Source organism: Tamandua tetradactyla, chromosome 3 (assembly GCF_023851605.1).
Source record: "Tamandua tetradactyla isolate mTamTet1 chromosome 3, mTamTet1.pri, whole genome shotgun sequence".
NCBI classification, from domain to species: domain Eukaryota; kingdom Metazoa; phylum Chordata; class Mammalia; order Pilosa; family Myrmecophagidae; genus Tamandua; species Tamandua tetradactyla.
This window is the reverse complement of record NC_135329.1, coordinates 173,620,164-173,648,054: the sequence shown is the minus strand read 5'-3', so window position 1 is coordinate 173,648,054 and position 27,891 is coordinate 173,620,164. Positions and strand designations below refer to the sequence as shown.

Here is a 27,891-nt window from a genome sequence, read left to right as displayed (position 1 = left end):
TGCTTTCAAATCCCTCAAATAGCCTTAACTGCTAAACTGATACACACAGAAAAAGGCAGTTAGTAATCTCTGTAATAGTTTATGAGCAAATAAATAAATAGCAAAATGGGAGGGGAGGTGTGTGTGTGATAGACAGGGAGCCTTATAGACAAACTTCTTCCCTCCCTCATTCTTTGCAGACTTGTAATTAAATCCAGACTTAGCAGCAGAATCATTGCATTAGGAAGATGAGCTAGAAACTCTTTTGAAGTTACATTTCTTAATATTACTGCCTGCAGTAGAAAAGATCTTCACACTGTGACCAATCTTCAAGAACAAAACAACACTAAACAGTTCATAAATATTCTAAGCAAAGATGCCTTCTTCATAAAGTCTTGATATGTGTTGTAGATGTTGTTCTGTATTGTAGATGGTGACACAAGGGTCTAGGAAAATCAAGGTTTGATTTTTGAGTAAAGTTTTGAAAATATGAAGTAGGCAGAGTTGTAGGGCACAGTTTAATTTAGTGTTGATAAATGTGTTAATTCACTGTCTTGTCCATGGATATAGCTATTCTTCAGGAAAGAAATATTACTATACAATATCTTACAATCAAATATTGGTCTTCTAAGTACTTTACCCAGTGCCTTTTATGCCAATAAATTCACTATAAATGCCCTCCTCCCCAGTGAAATGTAGATCAACATTAAAATCACATAACTTGGGTAGTGTTTAGGGCCGGCTTTGAAAAGAGGAAACCTGGAATGGCTGAGGTATAAAACGGAGTTAGAGATCATCTCTTCTCATTTCTCACCATCTTCAGGAATTTCTTCTACTTCCCTGATGGACAATAACCTAGCCTTTACTTGCTGTTTTCCAGGGATGGGGAGCTCACTTCTTTATGAGGCTGTTGATGTTACTAGTTGCTCTAGTTTTACTATTCTTAAGGATTATATAGGGAATTAATGTTCTTTGAGCAAAAGGTACTACTGTTACTTCCTTTCCTGCAATTCAGATATTCGAAAGTAATGATCATTGTCCTGTCTCCGCTGTAGGCTCAACAACCAGATGGGTCTACATATACATTTGGCACCTTTTCTATCCTTTTATTTTCTCTTTGTCCCTTGTATCTAGTTGATCTCTGCTTGTCCATGACTCTGTGACACCATCTCATCTCATTGCCTTAGCTGTAATCTTAATTTTCTATAAAGGAATTAATTATTTTTTTGCAGGTATTCACAATAGAGGCCCATATTAGAGTTGTGGTCACCTCATACACCTAGTTTTTGTGTTTTTTTCCCTTCAACATGAATTTACGTAAGGTCAGGCTCTTCCATATGTAGTTATATCTTTAGAAGTTAACATATCTACTCTTGTTCAATTTCATTTTGTTTTGTCTAATCAGGTGTTGTCATCCATTGAGATAATTTTGCCTCTAAATAATGTTATTAACTGCATTGGCCTTACATCTTATAGGCACCTTCATTTGAGTTACTGACAAAATGTAAGACAGAACCCTGGGTGGTAACCCTGCAGACTACCTCTTAGGTGGACTATTAGCATGGAGACTAGATATCCAGCCAGGCACCAGCTACCTAAGTGCATTGTTCATCACGTCTACCATGGTAACGGGAAAAAGACTTTCTCAAATATATTCTGAGGTCAAGAAGCATTTTGTCTTTGCTATTCCCATATTTCTGGTTGAAGGACATGGTTTTAGTTTGGCGTTCCATTTTCTTTGTGGGTTGAACGTTACTTTTACAATTTTGAACTTTGAGTTAAAATTTTATTTGTTCTGAAATTCTTCTATTTCATTATTTTATTTTCTTTATCATAAGATACTACCTCTACAAATATTTCTAATACCTTGGGATGTGAATTCTCTGGGTCAGGAGATTTATTATACTCATTCAAAGCAGGCTTTTTATGGTTTTATTTCCTATATTAGCTTTCAGGGCATTCTTAGCCATTGTTTTAGCATTTCCTGTTTGAACCTTCTTCTGCTTTTGTAGATAAAATGGAAGTAGATGAGCAGTTGGGTAGTTTTACCTCTGCTCTCTTTATCTTTTTAGATGACCTTGTATCATCATTTAGTGCCTAACTTCACTTAAAAACTGTGTTAAATCTGGCATGTTTCATGTGTCTGATGTCTTCCTGGGCTGGGGCCTCTTTGATAAGATTCCTGGTTGCTCCTCTGCTCCACTTTCCACAATTCTTGTGTAGTTTAAAAAATGTAAGTTCATTGGAGAACTTGTTGAGCCGTCACAGAGAGGCTTTTTAGTGTGGTTTTCAAATCCCAGCATCACTCCAACCTGGTGGGGTCTGATGTTAGGTGAGTTACTTGATCTTTCGATGCCTCATCTGTAAAATGGGGATGAGTCCTCTTTTCTTCAGACTGTTCTAAGGATTAAGTGAGATGATAATGCCCAGGAGGTGACAAAGTACTCCATGAATGTAAACAGTATTACTGTTTTTCTCATCATTCTGCCCATTCATCGTTTTTAGCATAATTGTGATCATACAAGTCTTTTCATAGCCTGAAAACTGTTTTTAACCATTTACCCCCCAAAGCTCCATCCATAGATTCACACCTATATTTTCTTTCAGCATTTTTATCTGTTTTCCTAAACTATAAAATACCTATCTCTAAGAATTCCATTGCTTAACTGATATAAGCTTCAGGAAATGCAGGCTTTTGTGTCTCTGAGACTCTTTTGCCTTCATATCTCTCAAAAAATCTATTCTTCTAGATTTAGGCCTGACATAGTTTACCTTCATATAGATATTCATTATGTCTTCCATGGTGAGTATGCTAAGCCATATGACTTTTGGGGGCAGCCTACAATTCTCAAGATACTAAGCTTTCAGCAGACTCTATGGAAACTTCTGTTCTTAAGGGAGTGGGAGTAGATTCTCGGCTGGCAATGTTGATATCACCTGGGCCTCGCTCACAAATGACTGCATATTATGAAAACTAAACATATTATTAGTATACAAAGCTTAGAATTTAATGGGCTTAGGAAAAATATCTGAAAATTATGGAAATATAATCATGCAAATATAGATTCCACTGTATTTATATGCTAACTTCACTACCTTGTTAGGTATGTTAATTGTAAAGATTCTGCCTGTTTCTTATCTGCAGTGTAAGGACCATAATAACAGTACTTACTGCGGACTGTACAATATTCATATAATTAAGCATTCTTAACTTTCTGGGATTCCTAAGAATAAGTTTGAAAGAATTTGGTCCTGAGATTTTTTTTCCTTCTCTTTTTAAGAATATATATATATAAATAAGCATGTAGAGTTTGATTTCTTTTCCATGAATAATCATACTAAAATATTTCTGGGATGTATTCTAACTTTGCAGTTATGTATGTGAAGGTTCAGAAAACACTTTTGAGGAAACTTCTTTCCTTTTCCTTGAAAAAGTGATAGTGGCAGAGTACTCCCTCCTCTTCCCCTCAACCCCCAAAAGTACAGCTCCCCTTACCCTACCTACTACCATTTACATTTTCCCTTTGACCTTCCCAACTTCCCTCAGGGGAACACACCCTCATCCCAGTGTTTTCCAGAGCCAGCCTGGTACAGGGAGTTAGTTTAAATGCAGATTCCTGGGCCCACACAGACCTCCTGTGACAAACTCCAGAACCTTCATTTTCACAGGTTCCTTATGGGGGTCTCATAGCTCCAAGTTTGGAGAACCAGTCCAGTCGTCAGTGGCTTCTGTTATTTCTGATGCAAACAACATTTTACAGTGCTCCTTCTGACGTGCTTTGTCACTGAAGAGCAGGCTGTTGATGGCCCAGAACAGATTGTCATGATATAAATGCAGAGTCAAGGGATACAATCTTCTGGGGTCACACCTATCTCTCAGCCAAAGACTGAGATATTTCAGGTTAGTTGTCTGTCAGTACTGGTGAAGGAATACAGTCTCATTTGAACTGGGACAACCCTAGTTCTGGGTACATTCCGTGGTAGTGTATTTGCCAACTCACATTCAGCCCATGCATTTATAATTACTCAACTGTTTCCATGCATTGAGTCACTGCAGAAAAGCCACTTCTTTGTAGAACCTCATTAAGATTTCAGCTCCTAACAGATTTTATTTTACAGTTCCAGCTTTCATGATATTAAGATATGGAGATTTGGACTTTTGAGAGAGGTTATTTACAAGTTTAAAGCACTTTGCTACAGGAGCATCACCATTATTTTAAGGGCATAAGTGGAGAACAAAAAGAAAAGGGTAGTCCAGTGTGCTAATCTATGTAATATGATACTTTGGAGGCACTCATAAAGAACAGTTAATTACTTTATTTTTATTACTTGTTTGGGATTTGTGTGAATTTAAAAAAAAATGACATTTAGTTGAAAGCAATACTTTTGTGAATGCTTCTTATTTTTCGGGGGTTGAAAAGACACATACAACATTAAAGCAATATTATAGTGTTCATGCTTATTAAATGAATATACTTACTTTTTTGTGCTAAGGGCATATGGTAAATGAATAATTTCTGGTTTAAATTGTGTATTTTTCTTTTGTGGTTTCACCCAAAATTATATTGAGCCATTTTCTATCCTGTATTGCTCTTCTCTATAGTAGTTTAAAACATTTTCCTAACTAATGTGTGCTGTTTTAATCAAAGTAAGTAACCATTAACCAAGAGTTATTGTTTATGTCAATAAGAGGAACCACTTACATTTTTGTCTTCTATAGGTTAACATTATAATCTTTTGTTAGGCAGTCCACAAAGAGAATTGAGTTAAATCGTAGCAAGCAAGCCTGTGTCAGGAGTCAGGAGTGTTAGCTTTTGAGATGGTTGTTCTTCTATGAAAGGATTTGTCTATTCCTGGTCATGGTGCTAATATTGCTTCCAATACTACTTTCATTGCATAGGCTTTGGCTGCTCGTCCCCACTGGCAATCATCTTTGATATTTCAGAAAGCCAAGTATGACTCATTGAGCACAGTTCTCACACAGTGCAAGAACTGGTGTCAAGAGTTGGTTCTTCTCTCTTTGCCTCTGCATGTGGATCATTTATTTGCTGATTTGTCCCTAGTGCCATTGCATTACCCACTCTTTCTCCAGCCAGATGATAATAAAACCTTTGTTGGCAGGGATTGTCTTCTGATTCTGTGTCCCCCTGTAGTGCCATCTCAGTGGACACTATGTAGTTGCTTCCCAAATAGATGGTGAAGAGTAGGAGAGGGCTTAATTTCTACTAGGTGACCAGATCCATTTAACTTGTTGGAGCTCCTGTCCAGCCACTTTGAATAGCAAGGCTTTCTTGCTTGATACCCTTTTAGGCATCATAATTATTCACGTTTCTATCTAGAGCTTTCTAAATTGGAGGGTTTCTCATCTGAAAATAGCCATAATTTTAAAAAGAACTGAGATTCCTGAGTGTAAGTCACTTCCTTTTGTTCTATAGGTTGCTTTGTATAATGATTTGTAAGGAAAGAAGAGTAATTTTTTATTTTAGAAGTAGAAATTTTAGAAAATTTGAAAGAAAAAAAAAACATTGTAAAGGACAAAGTAAAAATCCTCCTTGTGGTCCAGGGAGTAAACCACTGTTAACATTTCATGGTGTTTTTCCTAGTCTATTTTATGCCTATCGAATTTTACATAGTTAACTTTACACTGCATACATAGTTTTATTGCCTGCTTTCGATTTTTGTTTCTTAATACAGTTCTAATAAAGTCTTTTTTTATATACTTCACAGCCTCTTTTTTCTTCCCTCTTCATAGACAATGGACTGTATCTGTATATAACTAACTTTTCATTTAGTACTATCACATTTTCCTTGGCATTGATTTTTAATGATTTCCGAAAAGTTCATTGTGTGGGCATACAATAATTTACTTAACCATTCCATTGGTTTTAGACATTTAAGCTGTTTAGAACTTTTCATTTTTACAAGTAACGCTTTAATAAACATCTTTGCATTTGAATATTATTCTGTGTTTATGATTATTTCTTTGGGTTGATGAAAAATAAGTCTTAAAAGTCGGGTTCTATTCCCATTAAGTTTCTTGATTGATTTTCACTGACATTTAAGTTTATTATGTTGTTGGATTTCAGATTTTAAATTTGATTTATAGTTTTAATGTTATCACAATTAACCTGGGGTTAGAAAATACTTGTTTCTTTAAAAATTTGGGCTGATGAAGAGCTTTATTGCCCTGATTGTTAAGGGTTATCCTGAGGAATTTATTAAGCCTGCCTGAGATTATAAGACTATTATATCTGAGTATTCTAAAATATAGCAGTCATTTAAAACTAAAAACATTCATAATCTTTAATGTTTTACTGTGAAAATGCCATGCTTATGAAAGAATATGGGTAATATATATGTTAGTTATTAAAGAATAAATATTAAATAATCAGCCTTGTACCTCCCACTCTGCTTAGGAAATAGAATATTCCCAGATCTTGGAAACACCGTCATGTTCTCCTCAAGATAATTTATTTTTTTATGCCAAGGAGATCTGTAATATTTGAATTGAGGAAGATTTGGAATTTAAAATTTTCTCCATTTCCACCACCTCTACTGGTCTCAATCACCATCACTTGTCACCTAACCTTTTGTGATCACTTCCTACCTGGCTTCGTTCCCTTTCAGTCCTGATCCTCTGCAATTCAAAGATCTTCTGTATCACCTTAGTAGCCTGAGTGATGGCTTCAAAACTAAAATTGAAAATGCCATTCATTTGCCTAAAATCCTTTTCTGGCTTTCTGTTTACTTTAGAGTAAAATCCAAATACTTGCCATGACCTGCCAGTTTCTTTCTCTAACCTATTCTGGCCTTTAGTCCCCAGCTGGTTGCTCTTCCTCCCTCTTGCTCCCAGCCACACTAGCCTTTACATTTCTTGACCCAGGTCAAGTCCTTCCTACTTCCTGACCTCATACATTTTTTTCCCCACTCTTGCCTAGCACCCTCCTTTTACCACTCTTTTCAAGACTGAAGCTACCTTTTCATCCTTCAGTTCATTTTCCTTGACGGCCCAATCATTCTTTCTTATAGCATCTTATTATTTTCATTCCTAACACTTATTAAATTTTTAATTATGTTCTTGCTTATTGGTTATATCTTCTAGACTCTAAAGTTTCGTGAGTGTAGACACTATGTTCATTTTGTTCACTACCCAATACTTCTAAAACCTGTTTAAGCATTCCTCAAATGTCCAAACGAATGAATGAAAAAGTTAATGATGCATTTGGAAAGGTTTTTTTTTATTAGTATTGCGTAGCTTTTATGTTCAAAAGCAATATGTGGTATTTTGGGACCAACATAATAGAATTGATTCAGTTCATTGAATTGGGCTATGTCCCTGGGCCTCCCTTTGGCTGCCAAATTCTTACTGACCCATTCATTAAATATGACCAATTAAGGTTAAATGGTCAATTAGAGATTTATTTTATCTCAGGTGCTAATCTTACATATTTAAAATAGAAAGATCTAGGCAATATGGTATAGGGGAGGGATCTAGCTATAGTGGAAAGAATGTGGGCTTTGGAGTAAAAAAAAATTCAGTTTAAATAGTAGTTCTGCTACTTATTATCTGGGTAATCTTGGGGAATGACTCAACTTTTTTGTCCCCTGATGTTCTTATCTGTAAACTGTGATAATAACATCTACCTCATTGGTTTGTTGTGAAGATTAAAAGAGAGTAAAAGAGATAGCGTATGTTAATGTACTATGCTCGCCACAAAATAAGTACTTGACACATGATATTGTTATCATTGTTATTGTTAGTAGTCATATTCATGTGTCTATGACAAGTTGCTTAACCTTTTTTTTCTGCTTCTGTTTCTACATCTGTAAAATGGAGATGATAATACCTTTTTATAGGAATAAATCAAGGGTTAAATGACATAATGTATAAATGTATTATTGTAAAACACCTAGAGTACCCCTGCCTGGCTCATAGGTGACCCTCAGTAGATAAATAATGATGGTTAATAAAAATAAGAGCATGAAAGAATTAGGGTTACGAATTTGGAGTCATGAATTTCTGTTTATTCGTTCCCTAGTTATTTATTGAAAGCTCGTTTTATGCCAGGCACTCAGCATAGTGCTGGAGCTACAAAGATGATTAAGACCAAGCTCCATTGAGCAGCCTGCAGCTTAATGGGGAAAAGGGATTTTCACAAGAGTTGTGTAGTTATTTACCTCATGACTAAGTACAAAGTGCAGTGAGATTAATTTTCTCCAGGGGAATTAGAAAAGTGCTATTCCCTTTGGAGATATTGTTTGAGTTGTGTCTCAAAGGCTAAGCTTCCCTGAGTTTCCAGAGAGTAAGTGGTACCATGTTGTGGAGGAAAGAATATGGTCTTTTGAGTCAGATAAGCCTGGGTCCAATCTCTGCCATATACTGTCTTTGTAACTTCAGGCAAGTTGTCTAGCTTTATTGAAAAGGGGGACATTCGTATCTGTGTAAGATAATTTTCGTGAAAATTATTACAATGAAAATGCTGCTGGCACATAGTTAGAACTTGGCAAATGCTGGTTCCTTGTAATCACGTAGAATTTTGTCCTCTTGACTCTGTATACCAGGAAATTACAAAATGGCCCCCACTTCCAAGAATTCATAGTTATATGTCTTTATCTGGTGAAACATGAATTTTTTTCCACTTGATTACATCATACCTATAATTTTGTCTTTAAAAATTCAAAAACTGGATATTGATCACTACTTCAAACTAAATTTGTGAGAACATTTACCTGGGTCTTCAGTAGTTTCTCTCTTACCCACTGTCAGAGAGAATAATGCCTCCTTTCTTCTAAGATTCTAATGAAGGAATCAGTATTACAGACTTTTAAACCCTTCATTATTGTGTTTACTCCTTATAAAATCAACAACAATAGCAGCTTACATGTAGTTAGCAGTTTAGAATTTACCGAGAAACTGCATTCATATTACCTCATTAAATGCCCTCAACCACCTCTGAGATGCAGGCTGCTATGATCTTGTTTATAGAGGAGGAGATTGAGAGGCACTGAGAGGTGGGAGACATGGTCTTCTCATTCTAATTCAGTACTTTTCATTTTATATCATATTTGCTTTTCTGTTTTACATCTCTAGATTTTGTTTCTTGTTTCCAGATCTGTTTCTTCCACACGTTCCTAGCATTCATCCTCCTTTTTCCCCTCTCTACTGCAATAGATCGTTATTTAGTTCCAATCTGGTGCAGATTATGCAGCAATTTCCTATGACCAGACAGCCCTAGAAAAGCTTGTTCCTATTCTTTGGTTGATATTGGCAGTTTGGTAGTTTTCGTGCATTTCTTAATGCTCTACGTTGGCTTCCCATTGCCCTGGGAAGCAAATTCACGACCCCTTCATCTTCTCCCTCAAAACAACTATGCCTTCCCCATTCTTGACCTTAATTCCTCTCATCCTGTCAAAGTGTGGAATGCACTTGAGTTGTGGCTTCTTGAAGGTGGAACCATTTTACTTGTAACTTCCTTTTGCTCTGTATCATCCTGCTTAAACAGGAGCTTTCAAAAGCATCGGAAACCAAATTTCTTCAACCATGCCTCACTCAATTAACTCCATGTATTATTACCTGATACTCTTATCTTTGTGTATTTATTCTTTTGCTGTTTTTGAGAGGATTGCATCACTCATCATTCATTATTGCTGAATTATTTTTCAGATTTAGCCACACTTGAACTGAATGACCTTTACTGTAAATTCCTAGGATATAAAGAGTACCATCACTTTAAATTATTCTATGGGTAGCAGAAACCTCTGATGAGATAATGGTGATACTTAATGTAGTATTTCTCTCTATCAGCCAGATCATAGGTTTACAAATATTTATTAGTCTTAGGAGTCTCAGTTAGCTGGAGCTTTTCTCCAAATTCAGAATACATTTCCACTTAGCATATCTTCACAAAATATGAAAACGCTAAATTCAAATTCAAACTGATTTAAAAATATAACTATAGAGGATTGTGAAGGTCTATTAAGAGACTTTAAGACTTTTAAACATTTGTTAAAATAATTTGTGATCACTGCCTACTCCTTTTCATAACACCTTTCATTCTGTTATCCTTGTTTTAGTAAATATCCATTCAGGAAGATGGATTATTGTGCAGAAAGAATGAAAATAAAGGCATGAAGGAAAATATATGCACTACCATCTCCTTGTCTCTCCCTCTGAGATTTTATGTATGCTCAGCTTCAAAACCCAGTTTAAAAATAAAAAAGATGAGGGCGGTTGCAATCTGCTCCATTTTATACAGATTAGGTATGGCCCTCAGGCACCTGCCAAGTTGTTAATATGGCCTTCCAATGGGCCTGATTAGTGTGAACCCAGATCATTTTTCCCTTTAAAACAAAATGTATTTGCTGGAAGTAAGTTAACAACAGAGGCGATATTTTCACTAATAACCATGGCTCAGGTTACACGAGAGCAGCTCTCACAGAGTGTGGAGGAGGTGCACTAGCCATGGCATTTATGATTTCCTGCACCCTCACTTGCCTTCTGCTCCCTGAGGACATTGGGCTTTCTAGGGACCAGTGGGACTATGACCTCCCTTTGTGCTGTGGCTACTTTGAAAGGGCATTTTCCTCTGCAGTTCAAATGTAGAGTGTAGCAGGCCTTAGGTTTACAAAAGCAAGTATCTTAAATTATCCGGAATGAATGTTTGCAATTGAATTTTGGATTATTGCAACAGCCATTTTGAGTGCCTCAGAGTACGGCATTAATTATCTTCCAAAAAGATAATGAAGATGACAAATATGGAAATCTCAAGCATATCTCATGATTCTATTAGAGCAGATTTTAAGAAACTATTCTGATATTAATGATCACATTTTGAGGGAGAAGAATAAAAGTTTTGTATGAGCCAAGAAGGAACTGGAAGTTCAAAGAGACAAAACTGGGTCATTATCTCCAGGTTTGGGTATATGAGGAATTATAGAAAACTGAGTCAGCTCTGTCAGTTGTCTAAATCCAGCTCATGTTGAAAATTGCTGCATATTTAAGAAGAGCAGTTTCTCATGTGAGGTCATTTTTAATCCAAATTCTCTTTTGCTAATGGAGAAGCAAAGAAGATATTAAACAGTTAACATTCTATATTGTCATGGATAGACCATGCCATGGATAGATCAGAGAGAAAAGTTTCTATGGCCAGAATATCAAATAAAAATTCTTTACATGAGTTTGCTTCACATGAAAGATTTGTATTTTAGGACTCTCATTCTGATTTATGGTGAGTGTTATTTCATGTACCACCCCAATCCATTATTTTGTGCCATGAAGTAAATAAGTAAGGGGCAAGAACCTCAAAATTCCTACTCCTGATTTTTAAATTTTACCTGGCAAAATACAAATAAGATGCTAAAGTTACATGTCACATAGATGAGAATTTGCAATCATTTTTTGACTCAATTCTTAGACTATAGTCATATTTCGATATTCTCATGCCAGCAGTTTTTGAGCATCTACCAATCTTCAGGTACCAGGCTGGGGACACTCAGATGAAAGATAATCCCTGGTTGATTTTGACTGGTTTTGAGGTGTATTCATTTGATTAAAAGTCACCAATTGGTAAATAAATGTTACTGGGCATTTTAACCTAAGCAAGTTTAACTTACTTTGACTCATACTGAAAAGTGTTATATTAGAACTTAAAAATTAATAACATTTTTATTTCTGGTACAAATAAATTTTAATGTAATAGTGGATAACTTGGTTCACTACTTTCTTCTATGTGTAGTAATGTAACAATAGCTTGCTAATATTAAAATAAATGCCCAATTTATTGATGTGTCATTATAAAATAAGTATGATAAAAGACTACTGAACAGTTAGAAATGAGTATGATGAAGAGGAAAATTTGAGCACTCTAAGTACATGCTACTCATTAGTGTACAAAAGATTAAACATGAAGAAAATCAGTTTTCTCATAGTGAATATATTTATGACCCCCCCATGTATTGTAGAATGTAAAGCAACAGCAAAAGCAAAACAAAATAAACCATAACAAACAGTGTAATAAGCTGACACTGTTTTGCAAATTTGACCTAATTTGGCAAATTTGAAATTTGTGACTTTCTTTTCTTTAGAGGTGGAAAGTTAACTGTAGTTTGGTATTAGAATCAGAATGAAACAGCACTCAAGTAGCCTCAAGAACAGTTGAATTAAAAAAAAAAATCCACATGACGCCATAGCCCTTAGGAGCCTTTTCGTTTTTTCTTATGGAACCTAATAGAAATCTGAAGTGTTAGATCTCATCTAATTCCTGTCTCCCTCTTGTCTTCCTTACCACTTTTTATTTGTTTAAGCCCCGAGTAAAAGTAATTCTTGCCTACATTTTGAGAGTCTTTGTGTATCAATGATCCCTAAGGAATTTATTAGTATTTATAATTAGATAACTCTGAGATTTCGACTCAGTACCTGGCTCCTCTTTTTCAGCATTATACTTCCTGAATGAGTTCGATTTATTTACTTATGTGTGTCATTCTACAGGCTTAGTTGCCCATATGCAACAGTATGTTTAAGGAGAGGAAATTACTTTTTGTAGAGGTATGTTACCAATTTGTTTCTTTTATTCGGTGCTATGGAAATGTAAAATTGATCTGAGAGTATCTAGTCCTGATAATAGTGTTATTGTCTTTCATTAATATACAAGAATCCCTCGATAATTCACTCTTAGTTAATAATTTTAATGTAAAGAAGTAATGAACACAATTATGTTTATTCAGGTCGGCAAGGGTGATATAGTATATAGGCAGCAGCTTTTGTTATTTTAGTAAGAAGTGCAGTTGGCAGAATGATATTCATTAAAAATGAATCCCTGTTTGAGCCACATTCCCTTCTGTGAATGATATGAAAGGCATTGTTGTTTGCTTATCAGCTGGCAGAACTTAAATTATCCTGAATCAAGAAGTTATTTACTATACTTTGAAAGTTTAGAAATGAGCCCTTCCTGAAAAACAAAAAGCTGGGTGCTCGTTTTTTTTTTAGGAGAAGTGGAATTGTAATGAGAGAAAAATCAATCCACCAATCCAAGGTTGAGTTTATTTTCACAGTTTTGAAGGTTTTTAAATTGACAGTGATTAATTTACTGGGTCACAAAGTATGTGGCACTGTTTTGATTTAGGATGTCAGAGCTGCAAGGGGCCTTGGAGATCCTGGGCAACCCCTCTATTTTACAGATGACACTGAGGAGTCTCTGGTGATGGAGTGAATTCCATGGCAAGACTCAGTTGGAGGGCTTCAGTCCCTCTGGCTTTTTTCTTCACTTTTACCAGCTATTTGGAACATCTCCTTGCCCTGGTCTTCCTGGGTATTTCAGGGTGCTGAGAATGTGGGAGTTCAGTTCTTTACTTGATTGGAGATTGGCAGGATGTTGGGAACAGGGACTGAATAGAGAGCAAAAAGTGACCCTGTAAAATGAGCAAGGTGAGTCTTCCATTCCTTCCTTCCTCCCTTATCATCTCTCACTGGTTCCCTCCCCCCCTTCCGTCCATCTTTCCTTCAGCATCCACTCGTTTCTGCCATCTGCCGAACACTCTGCTTGGCTCCAGGGATATAGCAGTCAGAGGAATACCATATTCTATGGCATATCCTCATGGAGCACATAGGCTATTGGGGAATAAAGACATTAAGTATTTGTACTTTCTGTTAAAAATATTCTAAAAAAGTTTAATTCTTAACTCTTTTATGTTGATGGACAAATCATCAACACCGATGTTGGTTTGGCACTTTATAATTTCCATTAGAAAATTATAAATAATAGTTATTATAAATAACTCATTATTTTATTGTAATTACTACCTTGTGAGAGTGAGGTGGGAACTGTGGTAGGAAATGTGGTTATTGCATGTTTGTTTGTTGTTTTGTTTTTTCTGTTAATATAGTAGAGGAAATAGCAGCCTAGAGAAGTTAAGTGAGTTACCTGTAGGTGAATGTAGGACAAGCCCATGACCTGGATCCCTTGATTCCTTGTTTGATGCCTTTTCAAACAAAATGGCATTCTTGTCATATGACCACCATACTCCTGCTGTATTTTAGTCATCCTCGTGCTTATGGAGGTTGTATAAAACAAATTAAACTGACATGACCTACGCCTTCTATTCGCTTATAATGTAAATCTAGTAAGTAATTTCCAGCTCATATATAGGAAACCATTTTTTCCACCCAAGCCAAATTCTGTAGTTTCAAGAGCCAGAAGGGGGCTTGTGAATGCTGGAGGGATGAACTTGGCAACCATTCACTTACCCTGACCACCCGGAATAGCACCACCTTACTAAACTGCACATTCCTGGGAAAGGGAATGAAATGAACTCATTTTTCACCTTACTGTACCCTTCTGATGCTCTCTAACCGTTCAGCTAAACTGTTAACTGCCATGATATAACTAGACATCTTGTTAGAAACATCTCTAAATCTCTACAGCATTTCAGTTACCCATTGATTCATATGGTAATTTTTGACATGGCTGAATATTTTAGGGGCTCAAATAGGCCATTGCAATTATTCAAACAGTATCCTGTGAATATAGACCCTACCTTCAATTCATCTCAAGAAATATTTGTTTAATGAGAGACCACCCCTTATGTATTGTGTCCTTGATTTCTTTTATTGCTGTTAAAACAGGAATGGCATATTTTAAAGTTTGGTTTGCAGCCTTTAAATATTACATTTCCAAGAAGTGCAAATCAGATTTCTTTCTGTATTAAGAAAGAACTGCAAGAACTTTTCTGAATGTAAAATATATGAAACCTGCAAACCATGTCCATCATTAGGTATAATAGTGCAGTATATATGAAGACGTACATGCCATATACACATGTGTGAAAATTGAGAATAAAACTTATTTTCTTCTGAAAAGTATCCTTAGAGACACTAAACCAAACCAAAGCAGTTGCCATTTTCTAATGGTCATAGCCATATTTGCTTTCACATCTTATAGTTTCTTAATAAATTACAGTGAAATCGATTTAGTTGGAACAGGAATAAAAATGTACAACCTAAATAAGTATACTTTTTGCCTTCATATTATGTGTCAACAGTTTCTTTGATAATCAACATGCCATCATAATATTGCCCTTAAGATCAGATATTATATAATCCTAAATTGTAAGAAACAGAATATGCCTGAAGGGCAATTCTGGAACATGTAATTGAGAGCATGCAATTGATAGGGTTTCCAAGGTTGTCTAGCCCAGTGACAGAATACCTGGAAAGCTAGATCCTCAGGAAAACCTGTTGTAATATTTTAACTCCTGTTTGAAAAGAATTAATATAATTAATTTGGAAGCAAAATATGTGAAGCAACTGTATTTTTAGATCTCCAGTGAATACTTCTTATCCTAGAGGATGCAGAAAGTAGTTGAATATAAATTATGAATAGCATATGCTATAATGCAGTGAAGTATATTTAAAAGAGTATTTTTTTTTTTAATATGGGCAGGCACCGGGTATCAAACCCGCATCCTCGGGCATGGCAGGCAAGCGTTCTTACCTGCTGAGCCACCGTGGCCCACCCTAAAAGAGTATTTTTTCCTCTGTGTCTTTTTCCTGTGTCTTTGATTATTGAAGATAATTTAGGGGACAAATGCTAGAGGGAAATCTCTTTATGCAAATGTAATTCTGAATAAGGAGGTAAGAAAAGAAGTCTGTTTACGTTACCCCCCAAAATTAGTCCTTTAATTCAAAACCATTTTAGATAATGATTGAACTTAACAATAAGAAAGTATATACCAGATGAAATAGATTTTATGCAGTGACAGAAGTGTAGAACTGATCTCAGTTAATTTTTCACAACACTTTTCTTTCTCATCTGTCTTGTTCATGCTTGTACAGTTTTAATGGTACTCTTATGAAATAAATAACTAAATACCAGCCATTTTTTTCAGGTCCTGACCAATATTTTGGCTGTTTTTCAGAAGAATCAGAATTTTGAAAATTAAATAAAGGTTTCTAAAATACCAACTTAGAAAGTTTTATTTAATTTGTGGAATAATTTTGTACTTTCTCTCTCTTGCTCTCTCTCTCTCTTTAAATAGGGTCTTTATTAATTTAGTCTAGTTACTTAGTGCTTATATTAAATAATCTAATAAAAGTCAGGGTTATAATGTTTCCCAAATGTGAAGCAGCATCTATTACATGAGACAAAATCTTTATACTGCAAAATGTAAAAGTCATGTACAGAATGACAAGGCACCAATGGTACTGTATATGTCTTTTAAGTAGAATGCTTTATTACATGAAGGAGTAGTCAGCCCAATAAAATAAAAAGTATGGTAGACAGCTGTGTGTCACTATAGTTTATTCGGAAAGTGCTCCAAAGTTCATGATTTCAGTTTTTTTTGGGGGGGGGTATGTGTGGTCCGGGAATCGAATCTGGGTATCCTGCATGGAAGGGGAGCATTCTACCACTGAACCACCCGTACAACTTATGATTTCAGTTTTTAAGTACTGATAATAATCCAGATGATAATTTCCCCTGTAAGATACAGAAATAGCTTAACAGTAAAAGCTGTTCATAAAGAGTTTCTTAAAAACTACCTTTTTTGCCTTTTTTTTTTTTTTCAGTAGCACCCGAAGTGTTGCAGATAGAGTAGCTTTCTATCTGGTAGGAAAAGGACATAGTGCATTCTGTTGATTTTTAGATAAACTGATATAACAGTATACTCTCAACATTTATTCTGAATCATTGAATCATTTATCTTTGTCTGGCATTTCTTTTGTGTTGTTATAAATACAGGATTAAGTGTATTATAAGCTCCCAGACAAGTATGTTGTGAGGCTTCACTAATTTGTGTAAGTTATAAAGGACTTTGAATTATATAAAATACCTGAAGTATGCTTTTTATTTTCCATTTACTTTTACCCCAAATCAAGCCATTTGAAATATATAGAGTACTTAAAATCAAAGCAGAAGGTATAGAAGAGTTAGTTGGTTTATTCCAATGAGTTGCATTCGGGTACAACAAAGCTTTGCATTAAAAAGGAAAATATGTACATTTCAAAAACTATTTCATTTTGCCTTTTTTCCTCTTTCCTTATTGAAAAAGTCATTCTCACTACAGGTTAAACAATAATAACTACAATTTATGCTTTTACGCTGGTGATACACCACAGTCAGGCCACAGGTTAGAAGTACAGGCTGTTATTAAATACTGCTGGATTGTGATTTCCTGTGAATTGATTTATGGATAAATAATTCTATGTTCTTATTATATAGGGCAAACAGTTTTAATTTCTTTAACAAAGCATAGTTGAACAACACAAAATTACATGCTACAGCATAGGGACATGACCACCCTGAGGAAGATAAACAGATGCAATCAGTGTCATGAATTCTCCTATTTTTACAAGGGGCCTCATCAGCATTTGGTGTATTGTGGAAATAATATCATGAACCAGAGCCCCAAGGCTTAGTTACTCTGAGACAGAGTTTTTTTTATTGATACTCTTATGTTGAGATCTTTTCCAGAGAGTTGTGAGATACATAAACCCCAGTCTTTGGATATTAAAGCTAATGTCTTTAAAGTTTTCACTTTTCTCTTAAAATCAATGCTAAAATGCACCTGGAATAAAAGGAAATTGTGTGTTGAGCCACATTGTAAAAATACTGCTGATATCTTGGCTGGGCTACGTATATGTCTTACAGGTGGATTTGTGGTCTTTAGTCTGTAATATAACCAACATGTATCCGTTTTATCAGCATTAATCTACATGCCACAGCAAACTGTAAAAAGTACTTATGTGCTTTTTAGGTGATCTGTTGCATGTCTTCATGAAGTAAATATTTCTCATATTTGAGGTATGCAGGGTAAAAGCTATCATTTTGGTTTATTTTAGCAGTGGTTTCACTTAACAATGTATTTAGCAATAATAAGCTTCTCAAATCAACTGTAAGCCCCATAATTATAGGGATGGTGTATTTTGGGTTAACTTTGCATATAAGTGACTTACACAGGAGACACACAAGAAAGATTCGTTGAATGAATGCATGATTAGGGTCTAATATAAACCCTTCTAGTGTTCTATTAATTATATTATATTATCACTACATTTTATCTTATTTCCAGAAGTGGTCAACTTTCCAAAAACTTGGGTTGAATATTGAGGAGCTATAATGTATATTATCACCACTCTTGTTTTTACGTAATTAGGGGCAAATAATACAAAAGATAAGAATTATGCATCTACTGAGAAGAGTATTTAGTTTCTTTGAGATAGATTTCAAACTGATAAAAATAACAAAAATATGTGGACACAAACAACTATTGATATTTCTTTTTGTGAAATGTCAACTCTGACTCTGGCAGAATTCTGAATTGAGGTAAAAAAAAAAAAAGCTTGTTTCCATTATTGCATCTTTTTAATTTTAGACAAAAATTGCCTCCATTCCCAACCTAATTTTATGCCACTAATGGGAAATTTACCTACAATTGCATTTTGTTATTTGGTCTGAAGGTATTACACAAAGAGTAGATTGGTCGTCTGTATTTTAGTGAATAGATTTGTCTGGATATAAATAGTTTTATTTATATAGTGCTCAGTTCAATCATGACATTTGCATGAATTTCAACCCCAAAATAAAGGCCCATAATTTGTGACTCAAAGACCTTGAAACTGCATCTGTAATCACACCAGTCATTTTCTGAATGTTTGCAGATGATGAATTCCTTGGAAATAATAAAGACAATTTGGGAAACAATGCTTATGTCTGAAATGTGTCTGTTGTGGGAGACAATTTTTCCAGAGCAATCCCAAGCATAGCTGACTCACCAGGCATTGGTCTCATTTCTTGTTTTGTTTCACATTATATGTTGAGACCTGCCTGGTATGTATGGCTGAGTACAAGCCAGGGCCCTTCCCTTCAGTGGCCCATTGTGTGGGTAGGCCTTGGCATATAGGTACATTCTTGGAGCACCAGTAGCAAAGGGAAGTAGAAAGGGTACTATTCCATCTGGGAGCTAGTAAACTGTGTTCTAATGTTCTGGTCCTGTCTGTTAAACCAAAGGACGTTCTTGAAGCCTCAGTCTCCTCTGATCTTAGCTTATTTCTTAGTTGGATTCCTGCTGTCCTGATCAGAATGAGCCAATGGTTGTAAAAAACACTTTGCAAACTGTAAAGTTACATAAAGGAATGTTGTGATAAGGTTCCTTATAGTGTACACAAGCCACCCAAGAGCATTTATTGTATGGTTCTTAGGAAAAGCTTACTTTAGCCCAGGTTGAACAGATGAGGAATTACTCCTGGAGTCGAATTTGAAAAATGTATTTGGTTTTTAGAAGTGAATATTGACGATCAGTCAGTACGCCAGAGAGAATGAGGGTGTGGTATATGTTCAGAGAATAAATGAAAATGGCTATTTATTGACACCTACTCAAGTGCCTGGGTGGGCTTACATGTGTGTATGTGCATGCTTGTGTCTAACGTTATCTAATTTAATCATCATTAATTTCCCCCATTTTTCAAATAGGAAGTACAAAACCTACTCATACAGTGAGAGCGTTAGAAATAATATCCATATTCCTATACTTATGCCATTATTATTGAGATTTCTTCAACTCTGTGAGTCAGATATTACCCCCAAAAGACATTGACCTATTTTTTCTTCCTTGTCCTTCTTCACTGCACTGTAATCTGGTGGGGCCTTCATCGCTTCATAGAAGCCAGTAAGAGGCCATTATGGTTGTCACATCCCTATCTGGAGTATTTCAGCTCTTTTTTCCTCTCCTCTATATGCTTCTATTTTTAAATTTACCTACTCAAAAATCCTTTGAGTCAATAATTTTTGGAATAAATTGATTTCCCTTTAAAAAATCACTGAAGGGCAGGCCACGGTGGCTCAGCAGGCAAGAATGCTTTCCTGCCATGCCAGAGGACCCAGGTTCGATTCCCGGTGCCTGCCCATGTAAAAAATAAAAATAAATAAAATCACTGAAAAGGTCAAAATAATGACAGTAAACCATTGTTAAGTGTAAATTATATACAGGCTCTTTACTAAGGGCTTTACGCTTGATCTGCACAATATTCCTATGAGGTACATACTTTTATTGTTCCATTTTACAGATGAAAGAATTGGGATATGGAAGAAATTAAATAATTTGCTAGGATTACATAATGAGTAGGGGGCTGAGCCAGAATATGAACAGAGACATTTGACTTGAAAGCCTGGGTTCTTTGCCACTCTGTTATACTACTTCCCAATTTGATTTCCTCATTTAACACTTAACTGTTAGCCCAACTAGTTTTTAAAATATGACAAAAAAAAGGGGGGGGGGGGATATATCTAAGAGGTGTATTTCCAAAGAGGGTTAATACATGCAGATAGGCAAAGATCCTTGTTTTAGTCCCCTAACAGCTAAAACAAATTCTGTGCACTGTATTGGCTTAACAACAGGAATTTATTATGGTTTCAGAGACCAGAAGGCTTGCTTCCACCTGGGGTTGATATCTTCTGGAAGGTCAGCAATCTTTGGGGTTTCTTGGATTTTCCATCACATGGCAATGCACATGGCAGTGTCTTCTCCTTTCTCCTCTGGATCCTGTTGACTTTCAACCTCTGGCTGTTCCCCATGGCTTCTCTTTGTCCAATTTCCTTTGCTTATAAGGAATTTAGCCATATTGGATTAAAGCCCACTCTCATTCAAGTTTTTTTTTTTTTAGAGCAAATAGGTAGAATATATTGAGTACACTTGCAGAGAAGGAGCATGTGGCACTCTTGCCAGAGGATTGAGGCAAGACATCCCCAACATTGGTACCATCTGCTTTTATTGCTTTGCTTCACTTACTTCCCTCCCCCTTACTTATTCAGGGCTTTTACTTCTACCATCCCTTCTTTCCAGGGCAGTGCTTAGTGATAGATACTGCACTTGGGTGGGTTGGTTGGTTTTACCCTTCTCCATAGATGACTCACTCAGGTAGTCATTTGGTTTCAGATGGGTTCGCTGTCTCTGGGTGTTTCCCATAAGTGGATACTCTCCCGGCAGGGTGTTTGTGTCAGACACGGACCCTCCTGACCTTGATTAACTGTCCTTGCTTAAGGGCTCCTTTGTATATATTTTTATTTTGTTTCTTCTTTTCCCCTCTCTCCCTATTCTAGCCTACCTCAAACTCCCCCTCAGAGAGTTCTTGCCCCTTAATCTTAAGGGTTGCTGAGGGATGAGGGTCTGTATTCTGTATCTGCTTCCTACTTGTCAGGACCTGTCTGATGGGGCGCAGAACTTTCTGGCTATCTCATTTAAGTTGAGAGGAGAGGAAGCTGGAGGGGTGGATGGAATGGCTGAAAATCTTTGCATCAACATTGGTTTGGTGTGAAAGGCCTTTATTCTGGAAGAAAAAACTTAGTGAGAAGTTTAAAAATGCAAGGGATGGAGTTCAAATAGAGTTGAAAGGCTATTCTGGAGGTTACTCGTATGCAAGCTTCAGCTAGATATTGCTAATTGCCATTTTTTGCCAAACCCCAACCAACACCATTACTGTTAACCCTAAAGAAGGCCTAGGGCTGTATCTGAGATTCTACAAAAGTCTAATACATTAAGACTACTTTCCAGACACCTACAGCATCCAAATGGTTCCTAGGCCAGATAAGTCTTGAAACCCAGAGGGACCAGCCTCTCCAAGAACATCCTCCATCCCATATTGTCAATATCTCTTTCCAACATGAAAAAGTGAGAATGGCCATAGCCCAAATACTCCTAAAGATTGGGAGAAGGATCAAAGGAGAAGGAGGAATTAAAACAGAGAAGATAGGATTTAACAAATGAGTATGACTGCTGAATCATTATATTGATATTTCTTTTAGTTTCCAGTGTCTTGGAGTAGCTAGAAGGAAATACCTGAAATTATACCTGTAACCCATACCAAACTTTGAAATCTGTTCTATGACTATTTGTTATAATGTAGTTTGAAGTTTATTGCTTTTTTGTATATATATTATATGTCACAATAAAAAAATGCTAAAAAAAGAAAGATGCAAGGGCTGATTAATACCAAGGAAAGGATAGAAATGAGCAGGCCTAGGAGAGGTGTTAGCCAAGAGAAACTGGAAAAGAGGTAAGGCAACAACTGTTCTTCAGGTTTAAGAGTGAATTTTAGCTGGGCGGTTCATTCTTGCTTATCTGGGGAATAAGAGGCCTCGTTCAGTTTTGGCACATCTTAACATCTTCAAAGGTCTTATTTACAAATGGGTTCACACCCAAAGGACTTCCACATGCCTTTTGTAGGGGACATGATTCAATCCCCAACAACCCTGTTTAGCGGAAAGGCTTATTAAAATGAGTTGCTCTAAGCCCCTGCCTGGCTGGAGGAGAGCAGCCTTCTGCAGAGAGCACGTGCAAATTCTGGTAGATAGTTGAACAAAGAGAATGGCTTCTAGCGGCCATGCAGGTTAGTCAATATGGTGTGAAAAAGAAAAAGCACATGCCACCTCCTATTGCCGGAGAAATAACATGCGTCAATAGCTCCCTTCCAAGATGCAGAAACCAACCTGAAGCAGATGCTCTATGTGGAGGTATTAAGTGTTTGTGGAAACACCTGTGTGTATCTAATTCTAGCCCAAACAAGTCTTCCTGTTCTTGAAGGTGGGGAGAGAATTTACCTAAATGGAGATTACTATTTCAAGTAAAGTGATGTGTCTATCACTTCCTGCAGAGATTCCTCCCCTTTATTGAGTTATAATTTACATACAATAAAACATACAAACATTAAATGTTCAGTTTGATGAATTTTAACAATTTTTATACCCACGTAACCACCAGCTAAAACAAGAAAGTGCCCTTATGACAATCCCCCATCCCGTCCTGAGGAACCACTTTTAAACTTCTGTCACCATACTTTTGCCTGTTCATGTATTTCATAGGAATGAGATTAAATAGATATATTCTGTTGTGGCTCCATTATGGTATATACTTACAATGGAACACTTCTCAGCAATAAAAAAGACTGAAATACTGACGTAAACAACCATATGGGTGAATCTCCTATAGAGTTGTGCACTAATGTTTGCAGTATTCATTTTTTATGTGTAGAATGTTCTTAGTAATCAAAATGACCCACAAAATCTGCTTCTTCCTCTTTTTACCTGTTGTAGTGCACAGTTGCCAACTTCAGTTTTTTCCCCTCTATTATAAGAAACAAATCATGTAGAACACTTTATCAATTTATATGCAGCTTATGGGCTATCTTGATAAGAATTTTTAAAAGGAACATTAAATTGCGGAGTGATTTTAAAAAATAGGAAACATGTTAGACATGTCGCATGATATCTTTTGAGCAGTTTCAAATGACCAAAGGTGTAAAAGAAGCAAGGAAGAAATGCAGGCCTCTTGCTGATGGCTGTCCAGTGGGCCCTGGATGCTCATTTCATGACTACTACATGTTACGTGCTGTGCACTTCTCATTGTCATAGAGAGAATGTTAAGAAAACTATCCCCACAAGAAAACAGCTTTTCTTGGCAACTGAAATACTACTTAAGGAGCCAGAACTGGGAGACATACGGCACTATGAATGAGAGCTGTGTTACTTTATTGGATCTGAGTCCAGGCACTATTTATACTGCAGCATATTCAGCACCAGATTGTTAAATCTTAATACTGAAACAGTGCATCATTTTAATATTTTTGTTCTGTTTATTCCCTGTTTTCAAGCATTATGTCAAGCATTGCGCATTCATTTATTTCATCTTGGACAGGACATGCCCTGACCAGCAAGTTCAATTCCTATTCTTGGAATGTTGCCCCATAGCTGTAAAGCATCAATTTTTGAAGTTTTTAAAAGTTCATTTGGGTATGCAGGTGTTCTCTCTCTTTAATGATAAAATACATATTTTTTGAAGAAGAATATGGTTGGCTCACCTGAATTGTCAAAAATAAAAATGAAAATGCTGTTTCTCTTCTATCACTAAAACATAGCTGCTTTTTATAGGTGGCAATTTCTGACATCCTGGGAATCTCTGAAGTTTTCAGAGTATACAAATGCAATTTTTGTTACTTTAAGTTGTTTGTGAAATGAATCTTTATTTTCCTTCATCAATATTATGTATGCCCCACATAAGATAACATCTTATTAACATTTTCACCATAGGTTGCTGAAGTTGAACCCTAAATTTTCTTGTAATAAGGGTCTTCCTAAAATTGCTGCTATATGTAGCCTATGTTTGGCCAGAATTTTTATTCTCTCTCCATTGCCATATATATAATTCATATGCAGCAGGAAACACACAGAGAAAGAGTACTATTGTCACTCTAAAAAGAGCTGGAGAGTAAAAAATAAAAACAAAAAATGGAAGCTGAAGGTGTCTCTACTGTTTCTGATCTGTGGTCAGTCATTGTGCTGTTGCATTTGGCCAAGGAAAGCAAACCCTCTGCTTGGTTAAACATGGATGTAGAAGTAAACTCTTAGCTGCCTCATCAGTTCCAAATGCTGTTCACACTGGGAATCACACCACAGTCAGGATGTAACTGCATGCTGAGCCCCCACACAGGAATTTTCATGTACCATTCAAAACCAAATCTTCTATTTACTTAAGGCAAGCTTTTTTTTTTTCTGTCTATGAAATCAGCAGTCCGGTATATTTAGCATCAGTCTTAAGTTAGAATGTAAAACAAGACTTTGGGGGAAGGAAGTATCAGTATGGTTTCTGAGTAATTTAAGAAACAGGAAAAATAAAAGAACTGATTGTCTTTGATTAAACCTCATCCTTTTATTCTCATCTTCCTTTATATAGTTAACTAACTTAATTGTCAGCCAAAAAGAAATAGCTTATTGCACTGGGGTTGTAAAATATCTCTAAGTGGGTCTTGGATGTTGACTGTTGAATGACCTTCTTAACAGTGAACAAACAATGGGAAGGTTTAATAAATAGCAGATATGTGTTTATTATGTTTTTCTTCCCTGTGCAGGAATAATTAAGCTGGGGAGGTGGAACCCTCTCCCACTCAGTTACGTGACAGATGCACCCGACGCGACAGTGGCCGACATGCTACAAGATGTCTATCATGTTGTGACATTGAAAATTCAATTACAAAGGTGGGTATCTCTGAACATCTGCCCTTCCCTACTCTTGGAGCTGCTCTGTCAATCATAGATTTATGCAGAGATCCTGTCTTCATTAATATCTAGACTTTTGATGAACTGAAAAAAAAAAGAGAAAGGAGGAGAGAAGGGAAGGAGGGGCACTTTACCAGGCATCTTTATAGTCCACATTCCAACTGTTTTATGTTTTGTTTTTAGAAGCAGTGAAGTGGTAACTTAGGGGAAACTTGATAAATCATTGAAAATATGCAGACCTTAAAGAGGAACTTTCCACAGCTCCTAATTTAATGGGTCCTCTAGGCCTGGTTAAATGCTTAGCACATAGTATTTGAAAAATAAACACCTTGGTTGTTTTCAGGTTTGAATAGTAAGGGGTGCATTTGTTCTTGTAGCAGTCTTACCAACAATTTGGAGATTTTTGTCTTTCGTTTCTGGTGGCCATTTCAAAAGAAACACACTCCATGGCCTGTGGAGGTCCTGGGAATGGTTTCCTTTTGCAAATATGGTATCCAGAAGTTTTACCTCTAAAGCATCTAAAGGTTCTCTGCAGTCCTTTATTATAAACTGTCAAATGATAATTTAAGGAGTGCTGTCTTTTGGTAAAAAGATTTTGCATTTGCCCCATTTGGAAGATTTTTACTTCAATAGAGACCCATATCCCTATCCTTGTCTAGGAATGCTTTAGGGTCTTATCTTAAAAGTGATGGGTTTTTTTTTCGGTTAAGAAAGTGAGATCCCTGAATTGTTTTGTGAGGATGAAGGGTATGTCTTTACACTAAATATGATGTAACATTTATTTACATTGAACCTTAAGTTAAAATTAAATAATTAAACTGATATCGTAGAAGTTGGGAACCATATTGTCAGCCCACTTTCATCAGCAGATTAGAAAAATTATATTTTTACAAAATAGTACTTCTTCATATCCAAAGTGGCTTTTGTTCTTAAGCTAGTTTGATAACTAAAGGAGACCACATTGGGTTCTTCCAGAGTCCTACAGAAGTAGTTGTGCTCCACTTTCCTCATGTCAGGCTGCCTACTTAGATCCCATTCTTCATCAGTGCTCCTAATACTGGTGCCGGAAGTGACTGCTGCATTCACCTCCTCTGCAGTTGGGACCTTTACTGAAGTCTGCATGTTGTTCATTCTTGCACTTTTTTACAGTTGTTCGAAGTTGGAAGATTTGCCTGCGGAGCAGTGGAACCATGCCACAGTCCGCAATGCCTTAAAGGAATTGCTCAAAGAGATGAACCAGAGCACATTAGCCAAAGAATGCCCTCTCTCCCAGGTCAGTATCTTCAGGTGTGGTTCTGGGAAACATAAAAAGCCAGTGGTGGACTATCTGGTAGAATAGTCCTGCCATCCTACTTAGACAGTTGTCTTCTTTCTCTTTTATTTTGAGTCAACTACAGTAGGTGGAAACATATGGGGATTGTGGTGATTTTTTGTTAGAGAATAGGAGTTATTTATTGAGAACTTTGATATAACTGTAGTACATTAAAACAGTTTACTTACAAAATCATTAGCTTCTCATATCTATCAAAAGAGGTAGGTATCAGTGTTACCATTTTATAGATCAAGAAATTGAAATTCAGAGAAGCACATAAATTACCTGCCTAAAATTACTCAACAGGTTAAGTGATAAGTTGAGATCTTAATCTAGACATCCCATTCCAAAGCTCATGCTCCATATCATTGCCTTATATGGTCAATGGAATGGGTCAGCCATGCTAAGTCCATCTTTGCATATTTACTGAGCCTTTCCCTGTCTAGTAGAAAGAGATGATCTTTACATGATAAAGCATTAGTAGAGCTTTAGTAGCTCATTCCCTAGATGAAAATGTACCAAGAGAAAATGTGACATTCCATTTTTAGTGAACTGATAGTAAGCTAAAATAAGCCACAAAAATAAGAGAAATAATCAAGGGAAGGAACAGTGAAGAAAAAGGCTGCCTTTTCCATTTGTAAACATGGGCTAGGACCCCACTCTTTCTAATGGTGAGGCAATGTTTTATCTGTGGTGGCTTATGACTGCTGTGAAAATGAACTTAGGTGGATGTTGTCTAAATCCATGAATGGAAGGCTGTTTCCTGGGGTGAGCTGCTACACAGAATTAAAGACAATGGAGTAATTACGTGTCTGTCAAGTTCTGTCAAAGGCAGGTGATGAGACCCTTAGAAGCTTGACATGCCATGACCTGTGTTCCGGGGTGGTGGAGTCTCTGGAAACCAGGAAGTCTAGATGTTAAGAGCATGCCTATGGAATCAGGTAGACCCAGATTCATCTCTTGGTTTGTAAGCCTCTATAATTTCACCTTCATGAGCCTGTTTCTTTATGAGTAAACCCAGGAAAGTAATAATCCTAAATCATATAATGAGGATTAAATGAGATAAACCACATAAAACACTTGGCCCAGTGCCTGGCATGCAATAATGCTCATAAAAAGTATCAACCATTATTATTGAGACATGATAATATTGGTATGAGCTAAATATTTTTATGCGTGTCTTGGAGGGTGTTTTGGAATTTGGGTCCTCTGAGATAAAGCAAGCTATCACTATTTTTACCTCCAGAAAATCAAGACGCTATGCATCTGAGTAGTAGGTAACTAGATAGATAGGGGCACTAGTATTTCTTAAACTTCAGTTATGTGTCTGGTCTTGTGCTTAGGGCTTTCATACAAGCCATCTTAATGCCACCCTGGAGGTAAGTGGAAGTTTAAAGCTGAGAAAGTGGCACAGTATTAGTGTTGCAGAATCAGTTGACAGGGGAAAAGTTGTGAGGTAGAAAGGCCAGAAACAGGTGCTAAAGCTTTGCTGCTAGAATTTTTATTTATTCCAATGTGAATGATTATGAAATTATAAAATAAGTATTTTAAACTATTATGATA

The 27,891-nt window shown here is 36.3% G+C and overlaps 1 protein-coding gene across 7 annotated transcripts in view; it reads left to right on the top strand.

Moving 5' to 3' along the window:
* SATB2 (SATB homeobox 2) overlaps window positions 1–27,891 on the top strand; it is a 276,598-nt gene that overhangs the window by 134,752 nt on the left and 113,955 nt on the right. For all 7 annotated transcript variants that reach the window (XM_077154588.1, XM_077154587.1, XM_077154583.1 and 4 more), the window contains 2 exons: window positions 24,869–24,995; window positions 26,166–26,289. In XM_077154588.1, coding sequence (XP_077010703.1) covers window positions 24,869–24,995; window positions 26,166–26,289 — 251 coding nt within the window. The remainder of the gene's footprint in view (window positions 1–24,868; window positions 24,996–26,165; window positions 26,290–27,891) is intronic.